At 39.6% G+C, this 27,902-nt stretch overlaps 2 protein-coding genes across 2 annotated transcripts; both read left to right on the top strand.

Annotated features, from left to right (window-relative positions):
• LOC146310121 (scavenger receptor cysteine-rich domain-containing protein DMBT1-like) lies at nucleotides 1-27,902 on the top strand. The gene is made up of 9 exons (XM_084743351.1): nucleotides 1-43; nucleotides 213-248; nucleotides 359-673; nucleotides 1,632-1,946; nucleotides 2,376-2,690; nucleotides 22,239-22,532; nucleotides 23,158-23,481; nucleotides 26,388-26,522; nucleotides 26,622-27,902. Exons 1-9 carry the CDS (start codon nucleotides 1-3, stop codon nucleotides 26,975-26,977), a joined length of 2,133 nt encoding a protein of 710 aa, XP_084599477.1. The 3' UTR covers nucleotides 26,978-27,902.
• LOC146310122 (scavenger receptor cysteine-rich type 1 protein M160-like) lies at nucleotides 17,539-22,194 on the top strand. Its single transcript, XM_084744062.1, has 4 exons — nucleotides 17,539-17,581; nucleotides 17,793-17,828; nucleotides 17,925-18,233; nucleotides 21,811-22,194. Exons 1-4 carry the CDS (start codon nucleotides 17,539-17,541, stop codon nucleotides 22,167-22,169), a joined length of 747 nt encoding a protein of 248 aa, XP_084600188.1. The 3' UTR covers nucleotides 22,170-22,194.

Here is a 27,902-nt window from a genome sequence, read left to right as displayed (position 1 = left end):
ATGGAGAGCTCACAACAGAGACACTTGTTCTGTTTGATCACTGGTGAGAAACATTTCCTCAAACTTACTTTTCTTAATTGTTTTTATATTCAGATAGTACAGGGTTTACAGAAGGAAAAAAATGTTTAAATATTTACTCACAGTTATTTTTTTCTTAATTTATGTATCACAAAAATGACTTCTTATATTTCAGTGTGTTTTTTTTTCTGTAGTTTCTCTTCTTTTGACCTTATCTTCACCTGCTGCAGGTCAGTCCATTCTCTTGTGTAAAATTGTTGTAGCTTCTCTTTGATGCACTCAGTAAATATTGAAATATTTTATTCTGTGTCTTTTTTTGGTTTGTTTTTTTTTACCATAGACCTTCAGATCAGATTAGCTGGGTCTGGGTCGACTCAGTGCTCTGGAAGAGTTGAAGTCTATCACAACAACATTTGGGGAACAGTCTGTGATGACAACTGGGACTTAAATGATGCTGAAGTTGTGTGCAGACAGTTGGGTTGTGGTACAGCACTGAGCGCCCTTCAGTCGGCTCACTTTGGTGAAGGAACTGGACCAATCTGGCTTGATGTTGTGGACTGTTCAGGAAGTGAAAGTTCTCTAACTGAGTGTCAGCTTGGAGGATTTGGGACACAGGACTGTGGACACAGTGAGGACGCTGGTGTGGTGTGTTCAGGTGAGAAACCTTTTGGATGAAGTATTTTAAATAAATGTGTCCTTTTCTGTATAATTGAACAGCTCTGTCATGTCGTCATTGTGGCTTGTGATGTCAGAGCTGTTCAGATGCAGCACTGGAAAGAGCTGTAACCTCACTCTGCATCCTGCTGCTATAGAAGAATAACAAGTGTGAAATGTTGCTTAATACACTGTAGTTTAATTTGTGATATAAGTGACAAAGTTTGTTAAATGTTTGATCCACTGCGAAATGTGTTATATGTTACTCACTGTCTGTGCGAGTGATGAAAAGTGTGTAAAATTCATATAAAATTTTTGTCATGCTCTATCTAGCAATAACTTTTTGTGTTCCGTGACTAGGTGTCAGATTAGCTGGGTCTGGGTCGACTCAGTGCTCTGGAAGAGTTGAAGTCTATTACAACAACACCTGGGGAACAGTCTGTGATGATGAGTGGGACTTAAATGATGCTGAAGTTGTGTGCAGACAGTTGGGTTGTGGTACAGCACTGAGAACCCCTCAGTCGGCCCACTTTAGTGAAGGAACTGGACCAATCTGGCTTGATGATGTGTACTGTTCAGGAAGTGAAAGGTCTCTAACTGAGTGTCAGCACAGAGGATTTGGGAAACACAACTGTTCACACAGTGAGGACGCTGGTGTGGTGTGTTCAGGTGAGAAAACTTTTGGATAAAGTATTTGTAGTTAATGTGTCCTTTTATGTATAATTTAACTGCTCTGTCACCTCGTCATTGTGGCTTATGATGTCAGAGCCTGTCAGATAAAAAGATCTGCTAACCTCACCCTGCATATCTTACTCAAAGTCTGTGGGAGTGATGAGAAGTATGTATTTTAAGATTATCATATTTTTTTGTTAAATGTGTCTTTTAAAATCATTTTCTGTCATATACAAACAACAAAAAGAACGTGTTCTAACCAGCAATACTTTGTTTGTCTTCTACAGGTCTTCAGACCAGATTAGCTGGGTCTGGATCTTCTCGTTGTTCTGGAAGAGTTGAAGTCTATTACAACAACACCTGGGGAACAGTCTGTGATGACAACTGGGACTTAAATGATGCTGATGTGGTGTGCAGACAGTTGGGTTGTGGTACAGCACTGAGTGGCCTTAAGTCGGCCCACTTTGGTGAAGGAACTGGATCAATCTGGCTCAGTGATGTGGACTGTTCAGGAAGTGAAAGTTCTCTAACTGAGTGTCAGCACAGAGGATTTGGGACACATCACTGTTCACACAGTGAGGACGCTGGTGTGGTGTGTTCAGGTGAGAACACTTTTGGATAAAGTATTTTGAATAAATGTGTCCTTTTCTGTATAATCTATCAGCTCTTTCACCTCGTCATTGTGGCTTGTGATGTCTAGAGAAGAGCAGGTAACCTCACCGTGCAGCATGCTGTTCAAACTAAAGAGCAGAATAACAAGTGTGAAATGTTGCTCCATAATTAAACTGTAATGTAGGTGACCAAGTTTGTCACAAATATTTGATCTAATGTGAAATGTGCTGTTTATTTCTTGCAGTATTTGTCAGTAATGTTAAGAATGTGAATTATTGAGAAGGTTTGCCAAATGTTTCTTACAAAAGCGCTTTCTCTCATGACCAAATGCCAATCAATCAATCAATGATTCAATCAGAGATTGATTCATTGATTGTGTTTTATTCAGCAATTATTTGTGTTCTGTGTTCTGAATATAGGTGATCAGATCAGATTAGCTGGGTCTGGGTCGACTCAGTGCTCTGGAAGAGTTGAAGTCTATCACAACAACACCTGGGGAACAGTCTGTGATGACAACTGGGACTTAAATGACGCTGAAGTTGTGTGCAGACAGTTGGGTTGTGGTGCAGCACTGAGAGCCCCTCAGTCCGACCACTTTGGTGAAGGAACTGGACAAATCTGGCTTGATCATGTGGACTGTTCAGGAAGTGAAAGTTCTCTAACTGAGTGTCAACACAGAGGATTTGGGACACACAACTGTTCACACAGTGAGGATGCTGGTGTGGTGTGTTCAGGTGAGAAAACTTTTGGATAAAGTATTGTGAATGATTTCTGTATAATTGAACAGCTCTGTCACATCATTATTGGGGCTCATCATGTCAGAGCTGTTCAGATGCAGCAGACTTGAGTTTAAGATAAAAGTTGTCAGATGTCAACTTACAGCTCTGGCAGTTGTGAAAAAGACATGAAAAGTTACTTGTCTTATACAGAGTTATTATTTTCAGAAGAAATACCAATTTTGTTAACTGCAACAATTTTAACTACCTAACCTGCTACAAGCTTGTGAGGCAGCTGGATTCATGAGGATAACAGTTCTTATTTTAATGTTAACTAGTAATGATCGTTGTTACTTTATGCACACGTAAAAATTTGTAGTCTTGACAACAAATAGATCTTTTAAAAAGTTCTAATATTTTATCATTTAAAATGTGCATCATATCGTGTGTCTTCAGGTCTTTTCCTCTATGTTGTTGATACTCTTGAGTCTCTCTAGGCTAGCTGCCAAATCCAAACAAAGAAAAGTCTCAGAGGAAAATAGAGAATTTAATAGTTACAGCTCCAGTCAGATTTCTTTTTCTTTTTCTTTTGATAAAGGTTGTAGATAAGTGGTCTAGGCTACACAGAAATCTCTATGTCTTGTGTACTACATATATCTGAAGTTTCACATTGCCATGCTCCTTTATCAGATTATAAATTGATTTTTATACATTTAGTTGGTTCCAAAGATAAAAAGAGTAAACTATGTAGGCACTGGAAGCTAAAAAATAACTTAATTTAACACAAAACCTTTCAAGATTCAGTGAAAGAAATGGCACAAAATATATATTTGGATTGTATTATTGCACAGATTAGACAAAGAAAAGATCTGGTAACCACACCCTGCAGCATGCTTTTGGAATTAAAGAGCAGAATTAAACTAAACTTAATTTCATTTCACCAGATTTTGATTTAACTGTTATGTAACTGAAAAAGTTTATCAGGTTGTATTCTAATGTGTAAAGTGTTACTCTTACTCACAGTCTGTGTAAAAGTCTGTACATTACTGTGTATGACTGTATGTCTTTTGTTCTATAGGCATCCAGATCAGATTAGCTGGGTCTGGATCTTCTCATTGTTCTGGAAGAGTTGAAGTCTATTACAACAACACCTGGGGAACAGTCTGTGATGATAAGTGGGACTTGAGTGATGCTGAAGTTGTGTGCAGACAGTTGGGTTGTGGTACAGCGCTGTACACCACAAACTCATCCATTTTTGGTAAAGGAACTGGACCAATCTGGCTTGATGAAGTGGACTGTTCAGGAAGTGAAAGTTCTCTAAGTGAGTGTCAACACAGAGGATTTGGGATACACAACTGTTACCGTGTTGAGGACGCTGGTGTGGTGTGTTTAGGTGAGAAAACATCTTGGATCATTTACAGAATATCAAATCACTGTAAACATCTGCTGTACTGTTTTACATGTCTATCATCCAATAATTGTGTCTTATAATGTGTGTCAGTTGGCACAGCAGTAAACTAGAAAACAATAAGTAACCACACTCTGCAGCAAACCATGTCTCCTAGAAATTACATTTTTATACAATCAATTTACCAGCTGAGGTGGAGGAGCTGGAAAGTATGGCAAGCCATTTTAACATTTAATGGCTAAACTGGACATGAATTGCAGATATCTGTAATTCAATTCTTCCTATTCAAAAATAACTTTTCAGATATCCACAACATGATTCTTCCTATTGACTATTGACTATTTTGAATAGTCATAATTCCAGTTCAAGATATCTACAGTGTTATGGGTGAAGGGTGAAGACATCTTCAACTGTAACTACAACTAGTCAAAATTATGTTGTAGATATCTGTAACTGGGATTAGGGATAGTTGTAATTCAGATGTAGATATCTTCAATGTGAGTTGTGGATATTTGATCTGTAATGACGAACCCCATACACATGAATGGGGAAAGTGATGTCATTTGTCCTTGTAAGAATGATGTGGATATCTGAAATGTTATTTTTAAATCAGAAGATTTGAATTACAGATATCTGCAATACATATCCAGCCTAGATATTAAATGTTAAAAGGGCTTGCCATCGGAAAGTGTTGCTGGAGAGAAGGACGTCATGTTCGCCCTGCTGCCACCACAACCTGACTGATTATAAGTGGAAGAAAATGGATGAATGGATGAATCACCAACTATCAGAGACATGGGTTAGACAGAGACGAGATTTTGTTTTGACCTTTTCTTTTCCTCTGGACATAATCCAGGTGGAAATTAATTATACAAACACTTTAGTAATATATAAATGTAATTTCTAGGACACATGGTTTCTGCAGCACATGTTCATCATTTCAGAGCAGAGTGTCTAAAAGTGAATATGTTGCTTGATCCACAACAAATGTAACTGTATTTTAAAGAGAATGGATTTACACAGTGTTAGCTATGGTTAACATACTCATTATAACTAACAAAAGCCTATTTCTTTGGCTGTGAGTATTAGGGGTTTGGGCTGATGGTCAATGCCATCATCCTTCACTGATGACTGACAGTCACTGACCACTGACACACCATTGCAACATCATGATTTAAAAAACTTCTGTGTTTTAAGGTAGTGTGTCCCCTCAGAGTTGCCATAAGGCAGGAGTTTTGCTCTGTTTTTGACTTGTAGAAGAAGAAGATGTTGCTGCATTAATGTTCCGTCTCCATGTCCTCCATGTTCTTACTAAAGCTGCCCAGTTAGGAGAAAAAGACTCTTGATTAAATTGATGACAGTGACATTACTTTTCTGTGGGATGCTGTCAGTGTGTGTCTTTCAACCATGCTGCTGTTTTCTTAGCTTAGCTTCCTCATTTTTTTTGTTCCATTTTTATGATTAGAAAGTTTAGTAATATTTGTCTTGTTGTGCGTTGGTCTTCATCATATATTTTCTTCATATTCTTTACCCTTTTTTACCCAGTGCCACTGCAGCAGCCCAGCATCTCCCTGACATCTCCTAACAGAGGGTTGGTCTGGGGTCCTGAAGGTGCAGAGGTCACCAGGGGTTACAGCTTCATCATCACCTGCTCCATTAACTCCAGCTATCCTGGAGGTGTTTTCTCTCTCATCTTCTCTGGCTCCAACATCACTGACACCAAGCCAGCAGTCAACCACTCAGCCTCCTTCAACTTCCCTGTAGCTGAGTATGAACACCAGGGAAACTACAGCTGTGTGTATGAAGTCACACTGTCCTCAAGGAAATTCACTTCTCCTGAAACAGCAACGATGAGCGTCACCATAAAATGTAAGTAGCCAGAATTGAATCTTTGTTTTAATTCATGGGTGGACAAAGACTGAATGATGCATAAGCCACTGATGGGGGCACCATAAATGTGGGATCCTGGGATAAATTATCCCTTGTATTTTGAACCAACATGGTCAAACATGGTCTACCTGAACTTCTCTTCACTGTTCCACCTTGAAAAACCACAGCCATGGGGAAGAAGCTGTGTCTCAGTCTGTTGGTGCGGGCTCACATGACTCTGAGTCTGCCAGAGGTAAGGCTGGTAAATAGAGAGTGTCCTGGGTGGGCGGGGTCATCCTGGATCTTTGTGGCCCGTCGGAGTAGATGGCTGGAGTAGATCTCCTCTAGGCGTGGAAGTGGGCAGCCGATAATCCACTGAGCCGTCTTGATGACCCGCTGCAGTTGTTTCTTTTCAGATGCAGTGCAGCTGGCATACCACACCGTACATCCATAGGTGAGGACACTCTCTATTGTGCAGTGGTAGACGTTTTTCAGCAGAGGTGGAGGGAGTTTGTTCCTCCTCATTGTTCTCAGAAAAAAGAGATGCTGCTGGGCCTTTTTGATGATGTGGGTGGTGTTCACAGTCCAGCCCAGGTCCTCTGAGATGTGCAGGCCAAGAAACTTAAAGCTAGTGACCCGTTCCACTTCCTCCCTATTGATGCTCAGGCCTGAGTGCAGTGTGGTCCTCGACTTCTAGAAGTCAATGATGACTTCTTTTGTCTTCTTGGTGTTGAGGTTGAGGTGGTTGTCACTGCACCAGGCCACCAGTGCTTGGACCTCCTCCCTGTATGGTGCCTCATCACCGTTGTTGATGAGCCCCACGACGGTTGTATCATTCGCAAATTTGATGAGGGTGTTGGAGCCATGAGTAGTGACGCAGTCATGAGTGTACAGTGTGTACAAGACTGGACTCAGCACACAGCCCTGAGGAACACCAGTATTGAGGACGATGGTGGAGGATGTGGAGGTGCCCATTCTGACATGCTGGGGTCTGTTAGTCAGGAAGTCCTTGATCCACAGACAGAGGGAGGTTCCAAGTTGTAGTGTCTGCAGTTTGTTGATGAGTCGGCTGGGGCTGATGGACTTAAATGCCGAGCCTCTATCTGCTCTCTTTATAGTTTTAGCAGCCTTGATGCCTCTGTTCAGGTCCACTCTAGCCTTCCTGTAGGCTTCCATGTCCCTTGTCCTCAGTGCTGAATCCCTGGCCTGGAGTAGTGCTCTGATATCGGCATTAAACCAGGGTTTTTGGTTGGGGAATGTTTTCACCTGTTTCCTTGATGTTACATTGTCCATGCAGAAACTGATATATGATAGTACAGAGGAGGAGCTCAATGTCTAGGTCTTCAAAGAGCTCCCATATGGTGTCCTCAAAACAGTCCTACAAGGATAATGTGGCCTCCTCAGTCCAGCACTGCACTAGCTTGTACTGTGGCTTAGATCTGCAGATGAGGGGCTTGTAAGCTGGTGTCAGGAACAAGGAAAGATGGTCTGAGTTAGGGCTGAACGATTTATCATTTTCTGATCGAAATTGCGATTTCAGACAATGCGATCACGTGATCGCCAAAGCTGTGGTTTTTTGCAGTGCTCCTGAGGGCTGTACTACGAAGCAAGCTCAACACAGCCAGGCTTTCTTTGCATGATCTGGATCGACAAAGCCTAAAACCGCAATCAGAGATAACGGGTATCACAACGGTGGTTATCAACTCGCTTTGTTAATCCAGGCTTTCATCTTCAGACTCTGTGCGCGCTCACATAAAAGGGGCGTTTGTTGCATCATTTCACTCTTCTTCCGCATGAAATGAAGCGATCGCGAGCCACTTAAGCTGAAATGATCTAGTTGTTATAATTATGAGCTGTGGAAAGTATACTAAATACATTACGGCAAAAAACAACATTGTTGCTGCAAATAAAGCAGGAGAAGAAGAATGATGTCAGAAAATGACTGATGGACTAAATGCGGTCTTAATGCTGCTGTTTATTCTAACATGAAAACTGCACATTAAACAATAAAACTCCATACAGCAGATTAAACATGATTAAGTCTGTCTGACACTGTCCTATGATGACAGAGACGTGGACATCACTGAAGTTTTTGGCTAAACGAAAGTAAAATGAGTGTAACTGATTTAAGATTGTCCGTGATAAATGATGATGAATTTTCTAATCAGTGATCTGAGCTGCAAAATCACCAAGACAAAACAGATAACAGTAAAAAGTATTCAAAGTGTCTGTAGTTGTTTCATCATTATTTTAGTGTGTGGATTATATACGATGTAAATTTAAAGTATTAATATGATCTGGAGCAAACAGGAAAAATGACTCTGCATCACCAAACGGAGGTTACCATCATGACAGCACGATGCAGACAGTTTGTGCCGCTGTTTCATTTTTACATTATATGGATTCATTCGGTGATATAACGAACATACAGCTCAGCAGCTTTTCATTTTTAATGTCTTCCCTCAGTTTAAAAGCTATATCGCTCATAAACAACCTTGTTAGGACAATAATAAGTTAAAGAACGGCGCGTTTTACAGACGATTTAATCTGAAACTCTTAACATAACCTGCTCCTGACCAGGTCATGAGTTTAGCATAAATTACCACGGTGATCTAGCAGGTTAAAAGAGAGCCACTTTCGTGACACTGAAAACCCTGGATTTAGACTCAACATAGCTCGCTAACACATTTATCTCGCTTCGTAGTTACACTCCTCTGACGTGCATCACAACCAACAATGCAGCAAACGTCTTATGGAACTTAATGAATGGACCAGACCTGTGTGTGTGTGTGTTTATTAATTTATTTATTTATACGGATTTAATGTGATGATGTGTGCGAATTGTCTTCAGTATAGTCAGTAGTTTTTCTCTTAATGTTATTTTTCTTTGAAGCCCTCACAAATACCTAGTTTGAATAATTAATAATGATTGTAAATGTTACTATATATTGTGAATATTGCACTGAAGCTTGATTTGAAGAAAAAATCACGAATCGAATTGAAATCGCAATATCTGCCAGAAAAATCGCAATTAGATCTTTTCCTTAAATCGTTCAGCCCTAGTCTGAGTGTCCGAGATGGGGGGAGGGGTGGTCTTTGTATGCTCCAGAGATGTTGGTATAAACCTGGTCTAGTGTTCTGCCCTTCCTTACCTGAATGTCAACATTCTTGTAGAATCTGGGGAGCACAGTCTTTAAGTTGGTGTGGTTAAAGTCTCCAGCCAAGATCAAGAAGCCCGCTGGGTGTTTGTTTTGTTGCCTGGTGATGGTGTCATGCAGCCTGCTCATTGGGTTATTTCCCTGGGCAAATAAAACAGTCTGCACGTCAACATTAGAAACTCCAGGTCTGGGCAGCAGTGTCTCTCAGTAACGGCAGCGTCCGTGCACCAACTGTTGTTAATATAGATGCACACACCACCTCCTCTACTCTTACCAGACTCCGATGTGCAGTCCGCCCAGAAGATTGTACGTCCTGCTAGCTCCACGCTTTTCATGCAGCCAGGTCTCTGTTATCACCATGATACAGCTGTCTATCTGGTTGTTAACATCCCGTAGTTAAATCTCGTCCATCTTGTTAACCAGGGAGTGGACGTTGGCGAGAAAGATGCTTGGAACCGCTGGTTTCGGTTGCGGTTAGCCTAGCTCTGATGCCGGCTCGTTTGCCTCATTTTTGGCGTCTTTCGCAGCGCCGCCGTTGCCTCCTTTCTGTCCGTTCTCGCCGACATATCCTCTCCGGGAACGAGTCGAACCCTTCTGGTCCAGCCGGTCCAGTGATGTTTCAGGCTGATAATTCAGTTCAGGTGTAAGTCCTTCTCAATGTGTAGCTGCTAGCTGAAGAGCACCGGGTTGCTGCATCTACACGCGCCACCATGTTAACAATACCAGTATGAGCAGCAGACCTATATGGTGCCCCCTTCAGTGGCTTATGCATCATTCATTTCTTATATACATATACATATGTGTATACATATACATATATACATATATAAATGTATATATATATATATATATATATATATATATATATATATATATATATATATATATATATATATATATATATATATATATATGTGTGTGTGTATAGTTCAGTGAAAATTTAGCCAGATGTACCAAAAATGTTCCAGTCCTGATGTATTTTCATCAACACAATGTATATAATGCAGTGAGTCCTCAAAGCAGACAGGTGTTGGTGATCAGAGCAGAGTGATGAAGATTTAACAGTGACGTTATCTAGTGGCAGTAAATGTACAGTTTGCCCATGAATAAACACTGCAGAAGAAATGTTACTGTGTCCTGCTTCCCACATGCACATATGGCAAAATCATATGGTTAAATCAACAGTGTTTCCTTTTTCTCTGTTTTGTTCCAAATTTCAAGGATACTGGGCGCTTAACAGACTCATTTCTTACCATCTACATTTCCAGTATTGAACCATTTATCATGAAAAGTGACAATGTGGATTTATGTTGGTGCAAAACAAACAAGTAACCAACAGATCACAGTATTTCACAGTATATTATATCATAATGTGTGTGTACTCATCATGTAAATCTCTTTCAACAGATCCAACAGTTTATGGAAGTATAATCCGACATGTTACTGTGCTGTTTATTCTGCTGTTGGTGATCATCGTCCTTTATTTCTACTACAAGGTACTGTGTACATCTTTGTTCCTCACAGGCTAAAATCCACAGTTCATTCTGTGAATAATAACTGGAAGAGAGGAGAGATGCAACCAATGACATGTGCATGCTGTTATGTCTCTCCAGGCCAGAAGAGGGCAGAAGAAATCAAGCCAACAGGAGACGACTGAGGTGGATTATCAGAACCTTGATGATGTTGGAGCTGAAGGAGGGCCTGCTGAGGAGGAAGAAACCCAGCAGTAGGACCTACAATGAGCTTGTGCTCCTTCCAGGTGGATTTCTTAGCTGCCACACAACCGCCTGTCAGCTCAGTGATGGATTTGACATTTTCATATTGCAGAAGAGAAGTGTGTTTGAATCAATGGAACAAATATACATGATAACAGCTCAAATGATTTGATGAATAAAACAATAACTTGGTTTGAAAATGATGCAGATATGCTGAGCACACTGCTGTTTATATGTACAGATGTTATATGTAATTGTTTGTGTGTGTACATGCTAAAGTGTGCAGAGTGACTTTTTGATTTATACACAATATAAAAAGTCTTTAGTGCAGCATTGATCAGATATATTGATCTGTTATTACTCATGACTCATAACTTCTTATTTTGAACTGTAATTAATTAACCCTGTAAGAATTTTCTGCAATTTTGCTTTTTTCTTTTTCATCATATTTTGTGTTTTCACTTATTTTGAAGGAAACTTTTGAGAGATGTTATTTTGATTTTACTCTGTTTAAACGTAGAATCAGTGGGATTTGACTGAGCTATTATGTTTCTATGAGTCTTTTTAAAGAAAATGTTGCATTTTATACCTTCAATAAAACACAATGCATAAAGGCATGAAGCCATACCTCTGACTTGTTTCTATTTTTGCTTCACTCACAAACTGTATGTTCAGACTCTTTAAACTCTCACACTAAGTGACTGTAAAGTAAAAATTCCCTCTGACATTTTTCAGAATGTCCTTAACTTGATGTATTTATATGTATGGAGGACACAGCTTGAGAGGACTGTGTTACATTGTCTTTTAGTCTATAGTTGTTGACTGGGTGTGTAAAATGAGGGGACAAACTCTCAGTCCTTTGCTCTAAATCCAAACACTTGCACAGCTGGTTTGAGGTGTCTCCAGACTGCAGATAGAGAATAATGATGAGTAAAAAATATTCCTGAGGACAGGATTCACCTCAAGACTAAAAGTGTTAAATGGAGTGTATATGTAGAACTTTTCTACCTAAACTGTCAAAGTGTCTTACAGTTGAGCTTCTATTACTCCCAATGTCTCTTACTCTGATGTTCTTCACCTGCAACAAGATACTTTTAACCTGTTTTATCCCACTACCCTGTCTGAACCTGAAACTAGAAACAGTAGTACAGATAAGAGTACAAACAACAAAACAACAACAAAGTTCTTACAAAAAGTAATGGAATTTATTGTGTCCCTGTTAGATTTATGTTTTTAACACTTCCTTATCTAATGCTTGTGTCCCTGATGACTTTAAAACTGAATGTGTGTATCCATTTCAAAAACACAAAACACAACAAATCCCAGGCTCCATGTGTTCCTGTAGCTCAGTGAGTAGATCACGTGTCCCATACATTGATGCTCTCAGTTCTCTGCAACAGACGCTGGTTCTACTCCCACCAACGTCACATTGGCTGCATGTCATCCTCTTTCTCTCTACCAACCTTCCTGTCACATCTTCAGCTGTCACTATCAAATAAAGGCAAATTGCCCAAAAAGATTATCATTCATGTTTCCACCCTGGCCACATTATTCAGAGACACAGTGTCTCTCATCATTTTTATGTTGATGACACACAGATGCACCTGCCCGTTAGATTCACAGACTCTGCCATGCTGAGTTCACTTAAAGACGTCAGCTGAACTCAAAACCAGACAAAACAGAGATCCTTGTCATTGGGCCTCAGCACATGACAAAACAAACTCTGCCATCTGCTGGTCCCCTGGTGGATTATATCAAACCTGTTCCAAGGGAAATGGACGCTGTGTTTAATTGATGTTTTGAGCAGCACAATAACAATACAAAGCTTTTGCAATCATATTTTTATCTTAAAAATATTTCAAAAATACAATCATTTTGCATGCCTTCATCTCATCATGTTTGGATTACTGCAACTGTTTTGCTTTTAAAAGTAACTCAATACATTACAAGATTACAGCTGTTAAAAAGTAACTTGCTACATTACAGCGTTACTTCATAAGGAAAGTAATTCAGAGTGCATTTCAAAAAATGAAAACCAGAAAAGACTCATGCACACTGTCTCGCTTTCTGTTGGCTTATTAAATATCCGACGTTTCGGTCTGGACGACCTCCATTAGTTATACTGGCAGCATGCAAACATTTCTACACATATATAAAAACAAAGACTGCATCCATTTACAAACAGCCAATCAGAGGACTGCTGAAATTGATCAACACCTGAAACGGATTCAGGTGTCATCATCCTGGTAATAGGACCAGAAACTCATTGAATCATATAAAGCCCACAGAAATCACAATGTACATGTTGATTTAGTTTATTTAAAGTGTAGTTTTAAGTGTCTTATGTGTAACTCAGACAATATAAAATGACATGTTCCACCATTTCCTGTAGTCCACAATGTCCACATCATCTGTATCAGGTAACGCTGTAGTAACAGATAAACTGAGGTAAATGTGTGAGGCAAATTCAGCAAATTTAACTGTTATTAAAGACACTGCTGAGAGCATAAAATTGTAAATAGTTAAATCTAAAGACTGTAATTTTATCTTTCACAAATTAACTCAAATATCTAACTTCACTTCTTAGTCTTGAATCATGTATTTTAAATGAAATTGAGGGGAAGTGAACAAAACAGATTTAAAGTTTTCACATAACAATGGGAATATAACTGTAATCAAAATGATTTACATTAGTGTCTCTAACACATAATCTTTCACTGACATTAAAATATCACCTAACTTGTGTCAGTTGCTGTGAAAGAGGTCTGAAAGATTCTGGACTGAAGAACTGAGCCTGGCTGCCATGTTGGAAGGAGTCAATCAAGTAGCTTGAGGACACTTCCTGAGGCAGCTACCAGGGGTAGGTGGGTGTTTTATAAATGAGGCATTTCAGTCACATGCCTCTCAAGGTGTTAACAACTCCACAGAGGTTTAATACCTGGAGCTCCCAACCAGTCAGTCAGAACTGAAGAAGCTTCTTCAAGTCCAGTTGCCTACGACAGCCTTTTGCTACAAATACCATGACCTGGATGACTGTGAGTCTTCACAAACACCCCACTGGGTGAAAGTCTTGAGTTCATTTGTATCATTCATTCATCCCAACATCTAATAAGCTGCTCATACAGAGGCTTCTTTTCCTGAGGACGGAGTGGACCAGTGGCACTGAGGCTTTAAAAAACTGTCACTGTAACAAACTCTGAGGTTGTGGTGTGAAAACAAGCTGCAGTTCACTGCAGTTTTAGCTAACAGTTGTCACAAGTGAAGACTCAAGTCTTAAATCCTAAATCAAGACCAACAAGTTCACCAACAAGTGAGACTTTTGAGTCTTAAACAAGTCAATATGAAATCAGTGAAATCATCCTGTCTGACTGTCTGCACCTGAGTCCTGATCACCACTGTCCCTCACCACTGTTACACAGACTGACTGGAACTGAAAGAGTCAGAACAGGACAAATAAGATTCAATATAATATTGTCAAGATTAGGAACACAAAATTAATAAAATGCAAAAAGGAGTAATGATGATCACTTCAAACCAAAAACTTTAACTACAGTAATGAAGATATTGATGTTCTTTTAATCATATAATTACTTATTCTTTATTAATGTTTTTATTGCTCATTTAATAATAAAAAGTCCACAATTGCTCCAGAAGCACATTTCAACTCTGCGTACAAATTCTTTTCATCATATAGCTTCTTTATTCTAAAGTAAATGTGTTACTTTAATGTAAAAAAAAATCCCTCTCAGATATGTTTTTTTTTTTAAAAAAAACTACAGTCTGACAAGGACATAAAAATTGGTTGGTTGTTTTTTTTTAATGTTGATGCATCTTTGCTTAAAATTCTCTCTTTCTGTAATATCGGTGCATAGCAACTACTGTGTGATTAATGGTTGAGCAAAGATTAAGGTAAGTAAATAAATAAATAAAAAGGCAAATGTTAACTGCAGGTCTGTGACCAAATACAACTTGGTGTTTAAACTTGGTGTAGAATCAGCCATCGTGGACATATTTCCTGTGGATATGAGGAACTGAAGCCACCATCTCTGCTCTGTTTACAACCACCAGACCCCATTGACAGAAATAGACTTTTCTCCTCGCAAGACACAGGAGTTGTAGGCATTTGAGTTTGTCTTTTTGACTTTGGTGTGACTTCTGTGTTTTAACACATTTGTTTGGGTCTGTATTAACGGCACTTGCTGCAGATCGAGGCAGCAGTAGACCAGCAGCTCCCGTGTCAAAGGAAAATGACTATTTTTCAGTGGGGTTTTGTGGCTGTGAAGTGAGCATGAACAGCAACTTCAGTTCGCAGTTGGTAAAATCTGTCTGACAGTAAAATAAAGCGGGGAAAATGTTTTAAATATAGCGTATGCTCATAACAATATTTATTTCAGCCAGTTTAAATCACTGTTTACATTTTTCTTTACTATTTGTAATGCAAAGTGCAAAATCAATTGTCTGGTCAAAAACCTTGTCAAGAAGCATTTTGAAGAAGTGATACTTAAGACCTGAGGTTTGGGTTGATTAAAAAAAGTGTTTCAGTATTACATTTTCTCAGCTCTGGGAGAGAAGAAACAAGTGGCTTTAAAATTATCAGTGTTAAAACACAGGCTGAACACAGGCTTGAACACGAATTTTGTTAGACCCTTATTAGAGGATAATCAGGGACGCATTACAAGAGAGCAGGACTGCAAACTAAAGTGCATCATTTCCCACTATTAGGCCCTTTGAGTTTTTTCTATTGTTTCTGACTGATATTCTTACAGTATTAGACTATTTTAGAGTTTAAATTTGGAACACATTCTGACAGAATTGCACTGTAAAGGAAAATATCTTACATATGTGCTACATCCCCGTTAAAAATTATAAAACACATCTATCAAAAAAGTATCTGTCTTGCCAGGTTTCAAGTTATCTGTTTGTGTCTGTGCCAAACTGAAGCAGCCAATCAGTGTCTTAGGATCAACTGCTGGCAGCTAAGATTGTGGTTTTATCATAGGAGAAGCTTTCCTGGAAGCAACTCAAACAAACAATGGCGGCTCCTGAAGAGGTTAGTGTAGATACTGTGATAGCATCAGTTCTGTCAGAGCTGGAGAGGATTTCTTCATTGAAAGAAGGCAGTGGAAAAGATGCTTTCACTCTTCTCCAAGCCGGCTTCTGCAAGAGCCAACTGGCTCCTCTGATAATAACCTGACACACCAGATGTTTGTTACACAGAACTGAAAGATCCTTGCGAGATCTTGCAAATCCAGCTGCCTCGCAACATAACTCTCCTACTACATCATATGCTTTGCTAATTTGATCGGTTGATTTTAGTTTTTTAAAATTGCCTGCCAAACAGTTTCTAAGGACAATTTCCCAGATGGTTCTGAGTAACAAACCATCTGATGTGTCAGATTACCGAAATTAAAGAACTGAAGAACTTCTTGACCCATATCTCTTACTGTGGCAAAAGTATCAAAGGTCACTGTGACTTTTGTTAGTTCTCTTTTCACCAGCTGTTTTCCTTCCAGCCTTAAATATGCAGTAGTCCACCAGTTTCACAAGAAACTCTGCCTTGACCCTTGATTTGGATATCTGCCAACAATTTTTTATATTGTTGGGATATCGGGATATTTATATATTTTTATTTTTACAGCACACATGATACATGATCTTGCTGCTGTTGGTGATTGTTCAGTGTTAACTTGACGTTATCTCTATACATGATATTGTAAATCATGAAAGTTTGTTGGCTCACATTGAAAAATGAGATACTATCTTAGACTGGTTTAAACTGTGATTGTCACACAGAGCTCGTTTAGTGGAAAGCCCTTACTGTGGCTCTCCTAACCTGTGGTGTTCACCAAGGCGCCATCTTCAGCCCGTTGTTGTTCTGTATACATGGTCTCAGTGAGACATATTATCCACAAACACAGTCCATTCACCCATTCTTTAAGCATTTATCCTTTGTTAGGGCCTCAGGGCGAGAGGTGGCATCATCCTGGACAGGTCACAAGGTCATTACGAGGCTGAAACATGTAGACAAACATTCACACTCATATGCAAAGTCCACACAAAAAGGCATCAGCCGCAAACTTCCTCCCCCCAGATTCTCTCAGCTCTGAGGTGACAGTGCTATCCACTGAACCAAAGAGTCTCCCCCAACCTGCTGCACTACCAGCCAGAGTGCAGCCTCAGATCCTCCAGCAGGGATCTTCCCTGTTCCTAAATTCCAGCTGAAGACTAAAGGCTTTTGTAATCTGGGCTCCTAAACTCTGGAACTCCCTGTCAGTTGTGTTTCCAGACCCTTTTTGATGGGTGTGGCCCAAGTGAGACACTGACTTGTGTGGGGGTGGCATGTACATGCATCTTTTACTGTTTTCAGTACAGCAACCCTTTCATTTCTGAAGCAAACTTGAGAGAAAATGAAGTGAAAGATTTTGATTCAGAAGAAAATAGTTTAATTATTAAATGACAGATCAAATATGTTTAAATATAACATTTGAAATGCTGATATGTTTGACTTAGAAGGCTCTAAGGGTTCCCTTCTGCTGAGTTCTCTGTAGTTTCAGTTGAAAAAAACAGCAACAAAAACAAAGAGGAAGTGTTCCAGGAAGAGCAGGCAGTGTGAAGTGTTTATGTGTATCGCCACTGTGGTTTATAGTTCAGTTGTCTGTCGTCTGTGTTGTCACTGATAAATGATACAGAGCAGCGTTGCAGACTTTTTGTCAGTCATGGAGAGCATGCAACAGAAGAAGCTTCACTGCTTGGCTTTGGGTAAGAAGGCATTACAAAATTTAATTCAGACTGCAACTTTTTGTATAGCACAGCAGTTTCATTGTATAGCATCAAAAGAAAACTTCTAAGACTCTTTTTTGAGTTTGTACATCTTTCTCTTTATTTATATCTCAGACAGAAACAACATTTATGTCTGTTTTGTCAGTATCTTGAATGGAATGAGTCATTCCTTTTTTTCCCTCTTCTACAGTCTCTTTCCTCTTGACTTCACCTTTAACTGCTGCAGGTCAGTCCATTCTCCTGTCATGCATAAACATCCATTTACTTTACCTTCTGTGTATAATATGAAAATATTGTATGCTCTGTCTTATTTGCCTAAAAGCTCTTCCCATCAGATTAGTTGGGTCGACTCAGTGCTCTGGAAGAGTTGAAGTCTATTACAACAACACCTGGGGAACAGTCTGTGATGATAACTGGGACTTGAATGATGCTAATGTGGTGTGCAGACAGTTGCGTTGTGGTACAGCACAAAATGCTCCTCAGTCGGCCCACTTTGGTGAAGGAACTGGACCAATCTGGCTTGATGATGTGGACTGTTCAGGAAGTGAAAGTTCTCTAACTGAGTGTCAGCACAGAGGATTTGGGACACAGGACTGTGGACACACTGAGGACGCTGGTGTGGTGTGTTCAGGTGAGAAAACTTTTAAACAAAGTATTTTGAATAAATATGTCTTTTTCTGTATAATTTCGTTCTGTCACCTGGTCATCATGGTTTGTGATGTCAGTCATTCAGATGCAGCAGTGGAAAACATCTGTAAGCTCACCCTGCAGCCTGCTGTTAGAATTAAAGAGCAGAATAACAAGTGTGAAATGTTGCTCAGTATACTGTGAATTAAACTGTAATATTGATGAAGAAATTAATTAAATGTTTGATCGAGTGTGAAAAGTGTTACATTGTACTGACAGTCTGTATGAGTGATGAACAGTGTGTAAATGAATCAGAAATTTTGCCAAATGTGTAGTGTGTTTCTGTCAGGACCAAATTTAAAAAAAGAAAGTGTTCTATCCTGTGATGATTATATTTCTATGCTCTGAATTTAGGTGTTCCCATCAGATTAGCTGGGTCTGGATCCACTCGGTGCTCTGGAAGAGTTGAAATCCAACACAGCAGTGTCTGGGGAACAATCTGTGATGACAACTGGGACTTAAATGATGCTATGGTGGTGTGCAAACAGTTGAGCTGTGGTACAGCAGTGAGTGCCCCCCACTCGGACCACTTTGGTGAAGGAACTGGAAAAATCTGGCTTGATGAGGTGGTCTGTTCAGGAAGTGAAAGTTCTCTAACTGAGTGTCAGCACAGAGGATTTGGGACACATGACTGTAACCACGGTGAGGACGCTGGTGTGGTGTGTTCAGGTGAGAAGAATTATGAATCTCTTATGTGATATACTGTGTGTTGTCATAATAATGATCATAACAACAGCCTTAGAGACAAAATCTATATAGCGCGCACAAGATACTATATCGAGCACATGAGACACTAAAACGTGCTGCACCTGCGATCATAGGCACCATCTATGGAGGGCATTGGATTTTATGCCCCCCCAAAGTTGAAGTTGGGGGTGCAGCAATCCCCCAATCTTGAGACAAAGCAGGATGTAATGCAGTTGTCAAATAGCTATAGTCTAATAAATTTAATTGACATTTGACAGAAAAGGAAAATAAAGTCATAGCATGTTACTATATTGTTCTTAGTATTTGATTTCATGCGGGCTGCTGTGTGTTTTGCTGCTCTTATATGTTACCAGCCAGCACACCAAGCGCTTTAATTAATTAGTTAACAAACACAAAGTGCCATGTGTATAAGCACCTCTGATCATTTACATATTTAACACAATAACTTTTTTGCTCTACCATCTGAATGAGACACAGATCAGATGTCTGCCACCAACTCTGTGTGGAAATACTTCAAAAGATTAAACAACAGAAATGTAAATTGTGCTGGAGGCATAAAATCTGCTGGACTTAGGTTTGCAGCAACATTTGGAATATCAGACAAAATTCCAGGTGAAAGCTTAAAGTTTGAAGATCACTGTATTTATAGTTTATCCAAAACATTTCTGGGAGAAATACTGCAGCATCCGATGGATTTAAGGTCAGCAGGTGGCTGTGGCAAAACCCCTAACTGAAGAAAGATGCCAAAAACTGCCGAAGAATCCATCTGAAGCCTCACACCAAGTGAGTGAGACCTGTTTTAGAGTTTTACTTTTTAATGTTGAGTGATCATTTACTTTATTAAGCCTACTATGTTGAACATTGAAGCGTGCACGGTGCAAGACGTCTGCTGCGCTCAGCTTCAGCCTCTGAATATGAACGGAATGTAGAATCTGTTTCGGCTCAATTTCATAACTTTAAAAACACCAAATGACTTGATTTAACGAATTTTGTTTGTTTAAAATTTGAAGAATTGTAAAATAGCACTTCCATGAGCCTTTTCAGTCAGACAGCGACAAAAGACAATAGGCTGTCTGTTGTGTTGCCGCCTGTCTGTATAAATGAAGGAGTTAATTAAATCGAGCGCATGTTTTAGTGTCTCGAGCACAAGATTTAGCTTAAACGAAGGCACGTTTTAGTATCTCATGCGCTCAATTTGGTATCTTGTGCGCACAATATATTTTTTTTTTCTTTGTGGAACTTTAGGGGCTCCATAGAATTGTGATGCAAAACTGATCATTTCATAATCACAGTTTCGGTCAAAGTAAACGCAATATGATTTTTTTTTTTTTTTTTTTTTTTTACCAAACTTTGCAGTGAGTTGAGTTATTGTGCCACATGAGCCTGACATCACATTGTCAGTGACTTCTGCTCCATGATGAAGGCAGAAACATAACAGAGTGCTGCAAACAACAGGAAGGAAGAAAACAAGCACATACTTTCAAAATAAAATTCCAAAATAAAAGTCTCTGAATAGGAACTTTTAAATATGAAGACTTCACAACATAAAACAGCCCTATCCAAAAAGGAAAACACAGCTTACATTAGCTGTGTCTCAATTACTTCCATTAGAACACTGTCATGTCGTACACTTTGCACACTATGTACTCACTCAGGTATAAGTGTGCAAATTTCAACAAGGTAGTGTTGTCTCAAATCGAGGACAGCCATTGTGGTTTTACTGGAAATGCCAATCGCAGCTTCTTCTTCTTCTTCTTTTTCTTCTTTGTGGGTGAACTGAAGCCAGGCGGAGCCTTACTGCCACCTGCCAAGACATCTACTGCCTTGTTTATTCATTTGTGTTCAGTTTCACTTCAATTTCACTTTATGAACATCCTTTTAATATTATTTGCTTTAGTTTGCCCTGTGTTTCTCAGGAGGTTAAAAATACATCATACTCTCCATCTGTGATGGTCCAGCCCTCCCTCCTCCTGCTGGCTGAAATTTCACTAATATACTGATTTATAATTAATTTGTGCTACCAAATCTTTACAAATGTAACCACATAAATGTATTGATGACTTCAATCTGACAACAGTGTAATGGTATTTATTGATAAAAATACATGTATGACTTATATGTGTATAATTCGGTGTTCACTGCAGCCACTGAAGTCACCATGGCTATTTCCTCATACAGCGTTCCACACTCAACTTTTTGGCCGTTTTGTGTTCATCACCCGAGTACTCACAACACATTTCATTTTGCTGTGAATGTCAATGTGAAGACACTTATGTACTCAAAGCAGGAAGTACAGAAATACACTAACTGATTCACATCACTTATCTGTAATGTCTGCCCTAAAACTGCACTGACAGGATATTCATGAAGTCTGAACAGTGAAACCAAGCAGTTACCACAACTGGACCAGTGTAGGTGGTGTATTTATTTCATTCTTTAAAACATATTTCATTGTAATAATCTTCTACAAGAAGCAGTTTTAAAGGAATACTCCACCAAAACTCAACAGTATATTTGAAACAAGAAAAGCCTCCTGTAGGTTTAATGGGTGGCTCGGAAATGGTCGAAGATGAAGTCAGTGTTGTCATAAATAAGCAGCTGCTTTTTACAGTCACACATTTGTTATTTTATAATTAAAAATGACTGTGATGGGGTGATTATTTGATAGTTGGTGCATCCCAAATTCTGTCTGTGAGAGTTGTTTCAGGTGGTTGGCTCATCAAGACATGCTGAACACCGAGAAAATTCAACTCAGATTAAAGATCCAGCACTGAAAACAGTGTCTCAACTTGATCATTGTATTATTTTTGCAGGGAGGCTCCCAGAGCCCAGCATCTCCATGAATCCTACTGGTGTGGTTACCTGGGGTCAGGACGTCAAGATCACTTGTTCAATCTCAACTCAGCATTTAGGTGGAACATTCATCCTGCAGAAAAGCTCAGGCTCATTCAGAAAGACCCAAACATCAAATACTAACTCTTCCACCTTCAGTATCCTCAAAGTCAACTTTGACAATGAGGGGTCATACCAGTGTCAGTATCAGAAAACAATTTCAGGTTATTCTGTCAGCACCCGCAGAAGTGACTCTGTCACACTCTCTGTTGCTGGTAAGAGAAAAAAAGTGTTTCTTGAACTTGATGATTCATTCACTATTCAAAGGAAAGCAAACTGATTAGTCAAGATAAGTATAGCTCAGCTCAAAGGCAACACATTTAACACTAATATTGTGCTTTTTTTTCAGTGAGCTTCCCAAAAGCCAGAATCTCTATGAATCCTGCTGGTCAGGTTGCCTGGGGTCAGAACATTGACATCACTTGTTCGATCTCAACTCTGGCTTTAGGTGGAACATTCATCCTGCAGAAAACCTCAGGTTCATTCACAAGGACCCAAACATCAAGTACCAACTCTGCTACCTTCAATATCCTCAAAGTCAACTTTGATAATGAAGGATTGTACCAGTGTCAGTATAAGAAAAGGTTTTCACGTGGAGAATTCAGTTCACCCCAAAGTAACTCTGTCAGACTGTCTCTCACTGGTAAGAAAACTAACAAATAAATCAATAAAGTAAATTGGTTGACACTGTCTCATGTTGGTTATCCAAACATTATTTTTGTGAGTGTGATTATTGCGGCCTTTCAAAAAATAAATAAATGATGCAAAGTGCAAAAAATTAGATGGTTTAAAACTAATTCACAAACTAGCAATAAGTTAGTAAAATAACTATAAGATAAGATAAGATGAACTTTATTGATCCCACACCAGGGAAATTCAGTTGTCACAGCAGCTCAAGCACTACAGATAGAAAGTGACAATAAGTGCTTATAAATATTAAGATAAAAAGTAGAAAATATGTATATACCTATCAGATTAAAAATATAAAATCTAACAAATATAAAATGTAAGTACTGTAAGTACTAATGTAAGTAAGTAATGTAAGTACTTATGTTAAAAGTCATAGTGCAGCTGTTCTCTGTAGACTCAGATAAACGGGGTGAAGATGACTACGTTTTGGTAAAAGATTGGAAATCAAACTGCAACCTTGGAATGCCACTTTAGTTGCCAAAATCATTTGCATCATGATTTGTCTCGTATAATTAACAGATTTATATATATATATCTGTGAGGAAAATGTTTTCTTAATCCTGTTGTCTCTTTTGTAGTCCCACTGCAGCAGCCCAGCATCTCCCTGACATCTCCTAACAGAGGGTTGGTCTGGGGTCCTGAAGGTGCAGAGGTCACCAGGGGTTACAGCTTCATCATCACCTGCTCCATTAACTCCAGCTATCCTGGAGGTGTTTTCTCTCTCATCTTCTCTGGTTTCAACATCATTGACACCAAGCCAGCAGTCAACCACTCAGCCTCCTTCAACTTCCCTGTAGCTGAGTATGAACACCAGGGAAACTACAGCTGTGTGTATGAAGTCACACTGTCCTCAAGGAAATTCACTTCTCCTGAAACAGAACAGATTATTGTTGTCATTCAATGTAAGTACCCTGTTGAATTTAGCCATGTGTTTTTATAACCATGAATAACTGAATGACACAGTTCAGTAATTGTGAAAGTGTAATCACAAGTCAGGTTGTCAGTTTTTCAGGTGTGATCTCTGTCTATTCACCCTTTGACCACACAAATAAAACCTGATACAAATTATAGAACAGAAAGAGAGAAAGAAACAAGAGAGGCAGTGGGCAAAACTATAGAGAAACAGAAACTTTCATCATGGTTACTTCCTGAATTGAAAAAAATAAACAGACCTCTCAAAGTCATACTTTGCGGTACAGATTGCAGGTTCCAGCCATTCATTTTCTTCTACTTATCCTCGGTTGGGTCCTGGTGGCATCAGACTAAGCAGGTTATTCCAGACATCCCTGTCCCAGCAATGCTTTCCAGCTCCTCCTGTTCCTAGAACAGATGAGATATCCCTCTTGCAAGTTCGGGGTCTACACTGGGTCCAGTTGCATGTGCTTGGACATTTATGGGAAAGAAGCCGCAGCTGGCTTCTTTTTACAGGAAGGACCAGTGATTCTACTCCGAACTCCCTCCAGAGGTCTGTGCTCCTCACCCCATGTCTCAGGTTGATCCCACACAGCCAATGGAGGAAAAATATTTCAGCTGCTTGTGTCCTCATCCTCATTCTTTCCTTTGCTATCCAAAACTCATGACCATAGTTTGGGGTTGGAACATTGATTGTCTGATAAATCAAAAGCTGTGCCTTTCAGCTTAGCTGCCTTTTCAATACAAGACTTCAGTACAACACCTGCATTGCTGCTGACACCACAGCACTTTGCAGATTGAGCTCTAGCTCCAGTTTACCATCACCCATGAACAAGACCCTGGGACAGGCTACTTAAACTTCTTTGCTTGGGTCAGCAACTTAATGGTTCTCCACCGTTTTGCAGCAGCAGATACTAACAGAAGAAAAGCAATAACTATGTGAATGACACAGTTGTGCATGAATGAATACATAGTTTTGCATCATGGAAAATGGTTGAGGTGCTGTCACTGAATCAGTGTCTTGCAGACTAAGTGGGTGCCCTGCATGTTAGTCAGAGCTGAGGATGTTGAGAGAAACTCAGTCTATTTAATGACATTATATAAAATTCTGTGCATGCTTTTGGTATTCATTTGAATGACAAGGATCATTATTTATGCATTGAGGAGGAGGAGGAAGTGAAACTGAATGTGACTTTCATACAGGAAGTAAATATATATGGATCTACTGATACTCATTTAACCAGTGCTGGACCTGTTCATAGCAGTCAGAGTAACAGCAGATTCAAGTCTGCAGTGTAGTTCACACACTTCACTGATAAATCTGAGTTACATCACGCCTCATTATCAAGCGATCAGTTTTGTTTTGTGTCTTCATGTCTGTTAATTTGCATGATCTCTTTCTCTTGCTCTCTCTCTCCTCAGGGACTACAGAACATTTAAACATTAATAAATTAATAGAAGTAAAGGAAGCTCTAGTTACCAGATATATTTCATAATCTATCCATAATCATAACCACATCACACAACAACATCACACCCTCTCACACATGCACTGCAACTCTGCAGTTATCTAGAAACTACCCAGAGGAGCTGTATGTGTGAAGACAAATGTCTGCAGTTTTGGTCTGATTTAACCCTGTCAGCTCTCTAGTCATGTGTGAACAGAGCAGCTCAGTGTCCAGAGTGAGTCCATTTTCATACAGACTGTATGTTGATCAGTATCAGCCTTCATGAGTCTGATATTTTTTGATCTTGTGTTTTAACACCTTTCATCATCTGTGACATGGAAACATCAGATTACATCAGAAAAACAGCATCAGGAGGCCAGGCCATGATTACACACACCCCTAGCTGCAAGTAGTCCCTCCTAGGATGCTGATTTACTGCGCCACTTTGAATGGTTGCCCTGTGAGGTAAAAGTCCAACCAAATAAGCTCTGTACCTGAGATGCCTTCAGATGGGGTGGACAGGTGGATTTTTTGAGTGACAGGCTTCCAGCTACAGTAAAATAAGAACTGATGACTGGGCATCAGTTCCTACTAACCTTAAAGGGTCAGAAATTTGTCCTGGACTCACTGAGAGGCAGGGCGCAGAGAGGCAAAGCACAGTGCTACAACCACTGTGTCCTATCTGACTGCTATACAATTGGCTGAGCTACCTTTGGCTTTGGATTAGGCTAAGTTCATAAACTATATGATTTAAAAATCTTACAGCCCAACCTGACTGTTCACATTTCGTCATGTGTTACTACTCGTGTCATGTGTTTACTAGCGAGGTTGTAGTCTTTTTTAAATGTTGTGTTGCAGAGTTTGGGGAACCCTGAAACACTTTTCTTTGGTCGTATCTGGAAGGGAACCCTAGATTTGCAAAACTCTTGCAAGATTTGTGTATGTTGTTCCTTCATTGTGAAGTTGCACAAACATTAATATGATCACTCTCTCGAGATCCTACATGGCCATCGACCATCAGTCTCTTCCTCTGCTGCTTGTGTCACTTCCACACGTCTGTGGTCTCTTCTGCCTGTATCGTCATTTACACCTGTTACCTCATTGGTTGCACTTTTAAAGGTCAGTGGAAAATGATTTGAACTTTGAGTACAGTGATCTGCAGCAGATCTGAACAGTGCACCACGCCAAGGGTATCAGTGCCACTTAGTGGGGCACCATCACTCGCTCCATAGGAAAATAGTTGGACAGGCAGCTCAAAGTGTTTTTAACTGCTGATCATGTGTTGGGGTCTTAAGACAATGACAGTGGTGCAGATTCAATCGACTGAGCGCACGTGAAACCAGACTAGTTTGAATCAAGTAGATCATTTAGAGAGAAGAAGTAGCAGTACATTACACTTAATCAGACATGTTTAGAAGGATAAACTGATCAATGTTTTTCTCTCTTAGTGTCTTTGTTGCTGCTGGTCTCATCAGTAGCTGTTGGTCTCCTGCTGCTGCTCCTGCTGGTCTTGTTGGTGGTCTGTCTGGTCTTCAGGAGAAGACGACGAGCCAAGCAGCCTGCAGTCCTCTACCAAACTCAATGTCTGTGCTCACCAAAACACACAGTATTCCCATTTTAAATACACACTTTCATCAAAATGCTTGTATTCATATTTTGTGTCAATGCTTGTGTTTCCGTAGCTGCCAGAGTTGGGAAGTTTTATGAACGTGATGACGTGGAGGAGGAGGAGGAGGGGGAGGAGGAGGACTATGTGAATGTTGATCTAATGGACATCAAGAAGAACCTTAAAGAGGAAGCAGGGAGAGCAGGAGAAGATGAGAGTGATGATTATGAGGATTATGAAGAAGCCGGCCCTGATGCAAATTTCACAACAGCCACGGAGTTCTGTTTCAGTGTAGAGGAAAACAGAGGGGAAGAGGAAGAAGAAGAAGAAGACGAGACCAGTGATGATGAAGCTGACTATGAAAATGTAACATTTGGTGAACAAACTGCAGACATTAATGGAGAAGATGAGGCCATTTATTCAAACTTTTAAGGCGTCCACTGGTCAACAGTGTCTCAGTGGTTGGACAGAGAATTGAAACTCTTGTTCACTGCAATCAATTTCACCAAGTCAACAAACTGTTAAAAGGTGATAAATGTTGAAAGATGCTGCAGGAATTGTATCCTGATCTTTGACTGCCTCAGGACAATTGGCCAGTCGCTCAGTTATCACCTTTTGAACTGCATATACCTAGATAAACTACCAAAACTCCTGAATGCATATTTGAATCACTTTGACAAACCAGAAACAAATGATACAAATTCTTGAAAGCGTGGCCTATTTGATAGAAATTCTGGTCAAACATTGGACTGTATTTCTCTTTTGTCCAGGTGCTGAGTCCAAAAACTGTGATTTATGCCCTCCAAGGTCTTGGAGCACTAATAGCCAGACTAGTGCAGCAGCTCTATGGCCAGTTGGTCATTGGTTATTCCAGGCTGAAATATCTGGATCAGATTAGATCAACCTTTATTGTCTCCCTTAGGAGAAGTTTGTCTTGGACATTAAAGAGAATACAGAAGCACTCACCCTAAGAGTAATGCACCATGTCCTTAAAGTCCTGTACAATTTCTAAATAACTGTTGGACTGATTGCCATGAAATTTTGTAGAGAGGACAAAGTTTCACCCGGCTGTATGAGGTCCACAGCATTATTTTTCTTCACTCAGTGGAAAAACATGTTTGTATTTTATAATCAGACAAAGAGCCAATTTGGGTTGTTATGACTCTGCATTCTTTTTCGACAAAATGTCATAGTTTTCAAAGGCATATGATTTTCTTTCTGTCTGTTGATAAAAGTTTTGATATAATAGTTTTCGCTGGTTGTAAAACAGCATGTGAGAAATAATATACAGTACAGTTCTTACTGTACATTATCCTGCTTATTACATGGTTATCCACCTAAAATACCAATAATTTGA

This window comes from Lutjanus erythropterus, chromosome 19 (genome assembly GCF_056507025.1).
Source record: "Lutjanus erythropterus isolate fLutEry1 chromosome 19, fLutEry1.hap2, whole genome shotgun sequence".
In the NCBI taxonomy this organism is placed as follows: Eukaryota; Metazoa; Chordata; class Actinopteri; order Lutjaniformes; family Lutjanidae; genus Lutjanus; species Lutjanus erythropterus.
The sequence above is the reverse complement of the archived record's forward strand: the minus strand, read 5'-3'. Positions and strand labels throughout refer to the sequence as shown.

What these genes read in the sequence shown, in the direction of transcription:
- LOC146310121 (XM_084743351.1), top strand. Translation starts at nt 1, where the DNA reads ATGGAGAGCTCACAACAGAGACACTTGTTCTGTTTGATCACTG. An exon ending in CTTATCTTCACCTGCTGCAG is followed by an intron (nt 249 to 358) that starts GTCAGTCCATTC and finishes TTTTTACCATAG; the next exon opens with ACCTTCAGATCAGATTAGCT. An exon ending in CGCTGGTGTGGTGTGTTCAG is followed by an intron (nt 1,947 to 2,375) that starts GTGAGAACACTT and finishes TTCTGAATATAG; the next exon opens with GTGATCAGATCAGATTAGCT.
- LOC146310122 (XM_084744062.1), top strand. Translation starts at nt 17,539, where the DNA reads ATGGAGAGCATGCAACAGAAGAAGCTTCACTGCTTGGCTTTGG. An exon ending in TTCACCTTTAACTGCTGCAG is followed by an intron (nt 17,829 to 17,924) that starts GTCAGTCCATTC and finishes TTTGCCTAAAAG; the next exon opens with CTCTTCCCATCAGATTAGTT. An exon ending in CGCTGGTGTGGTGTGTTCAG is followed by an intron (nt 18,234 to 21,810) that starts GTGAGAAAACTT and finishes TTATTTTTGCAG; the next exon opens with GGAGGCTCCCAGAGCCCAGC.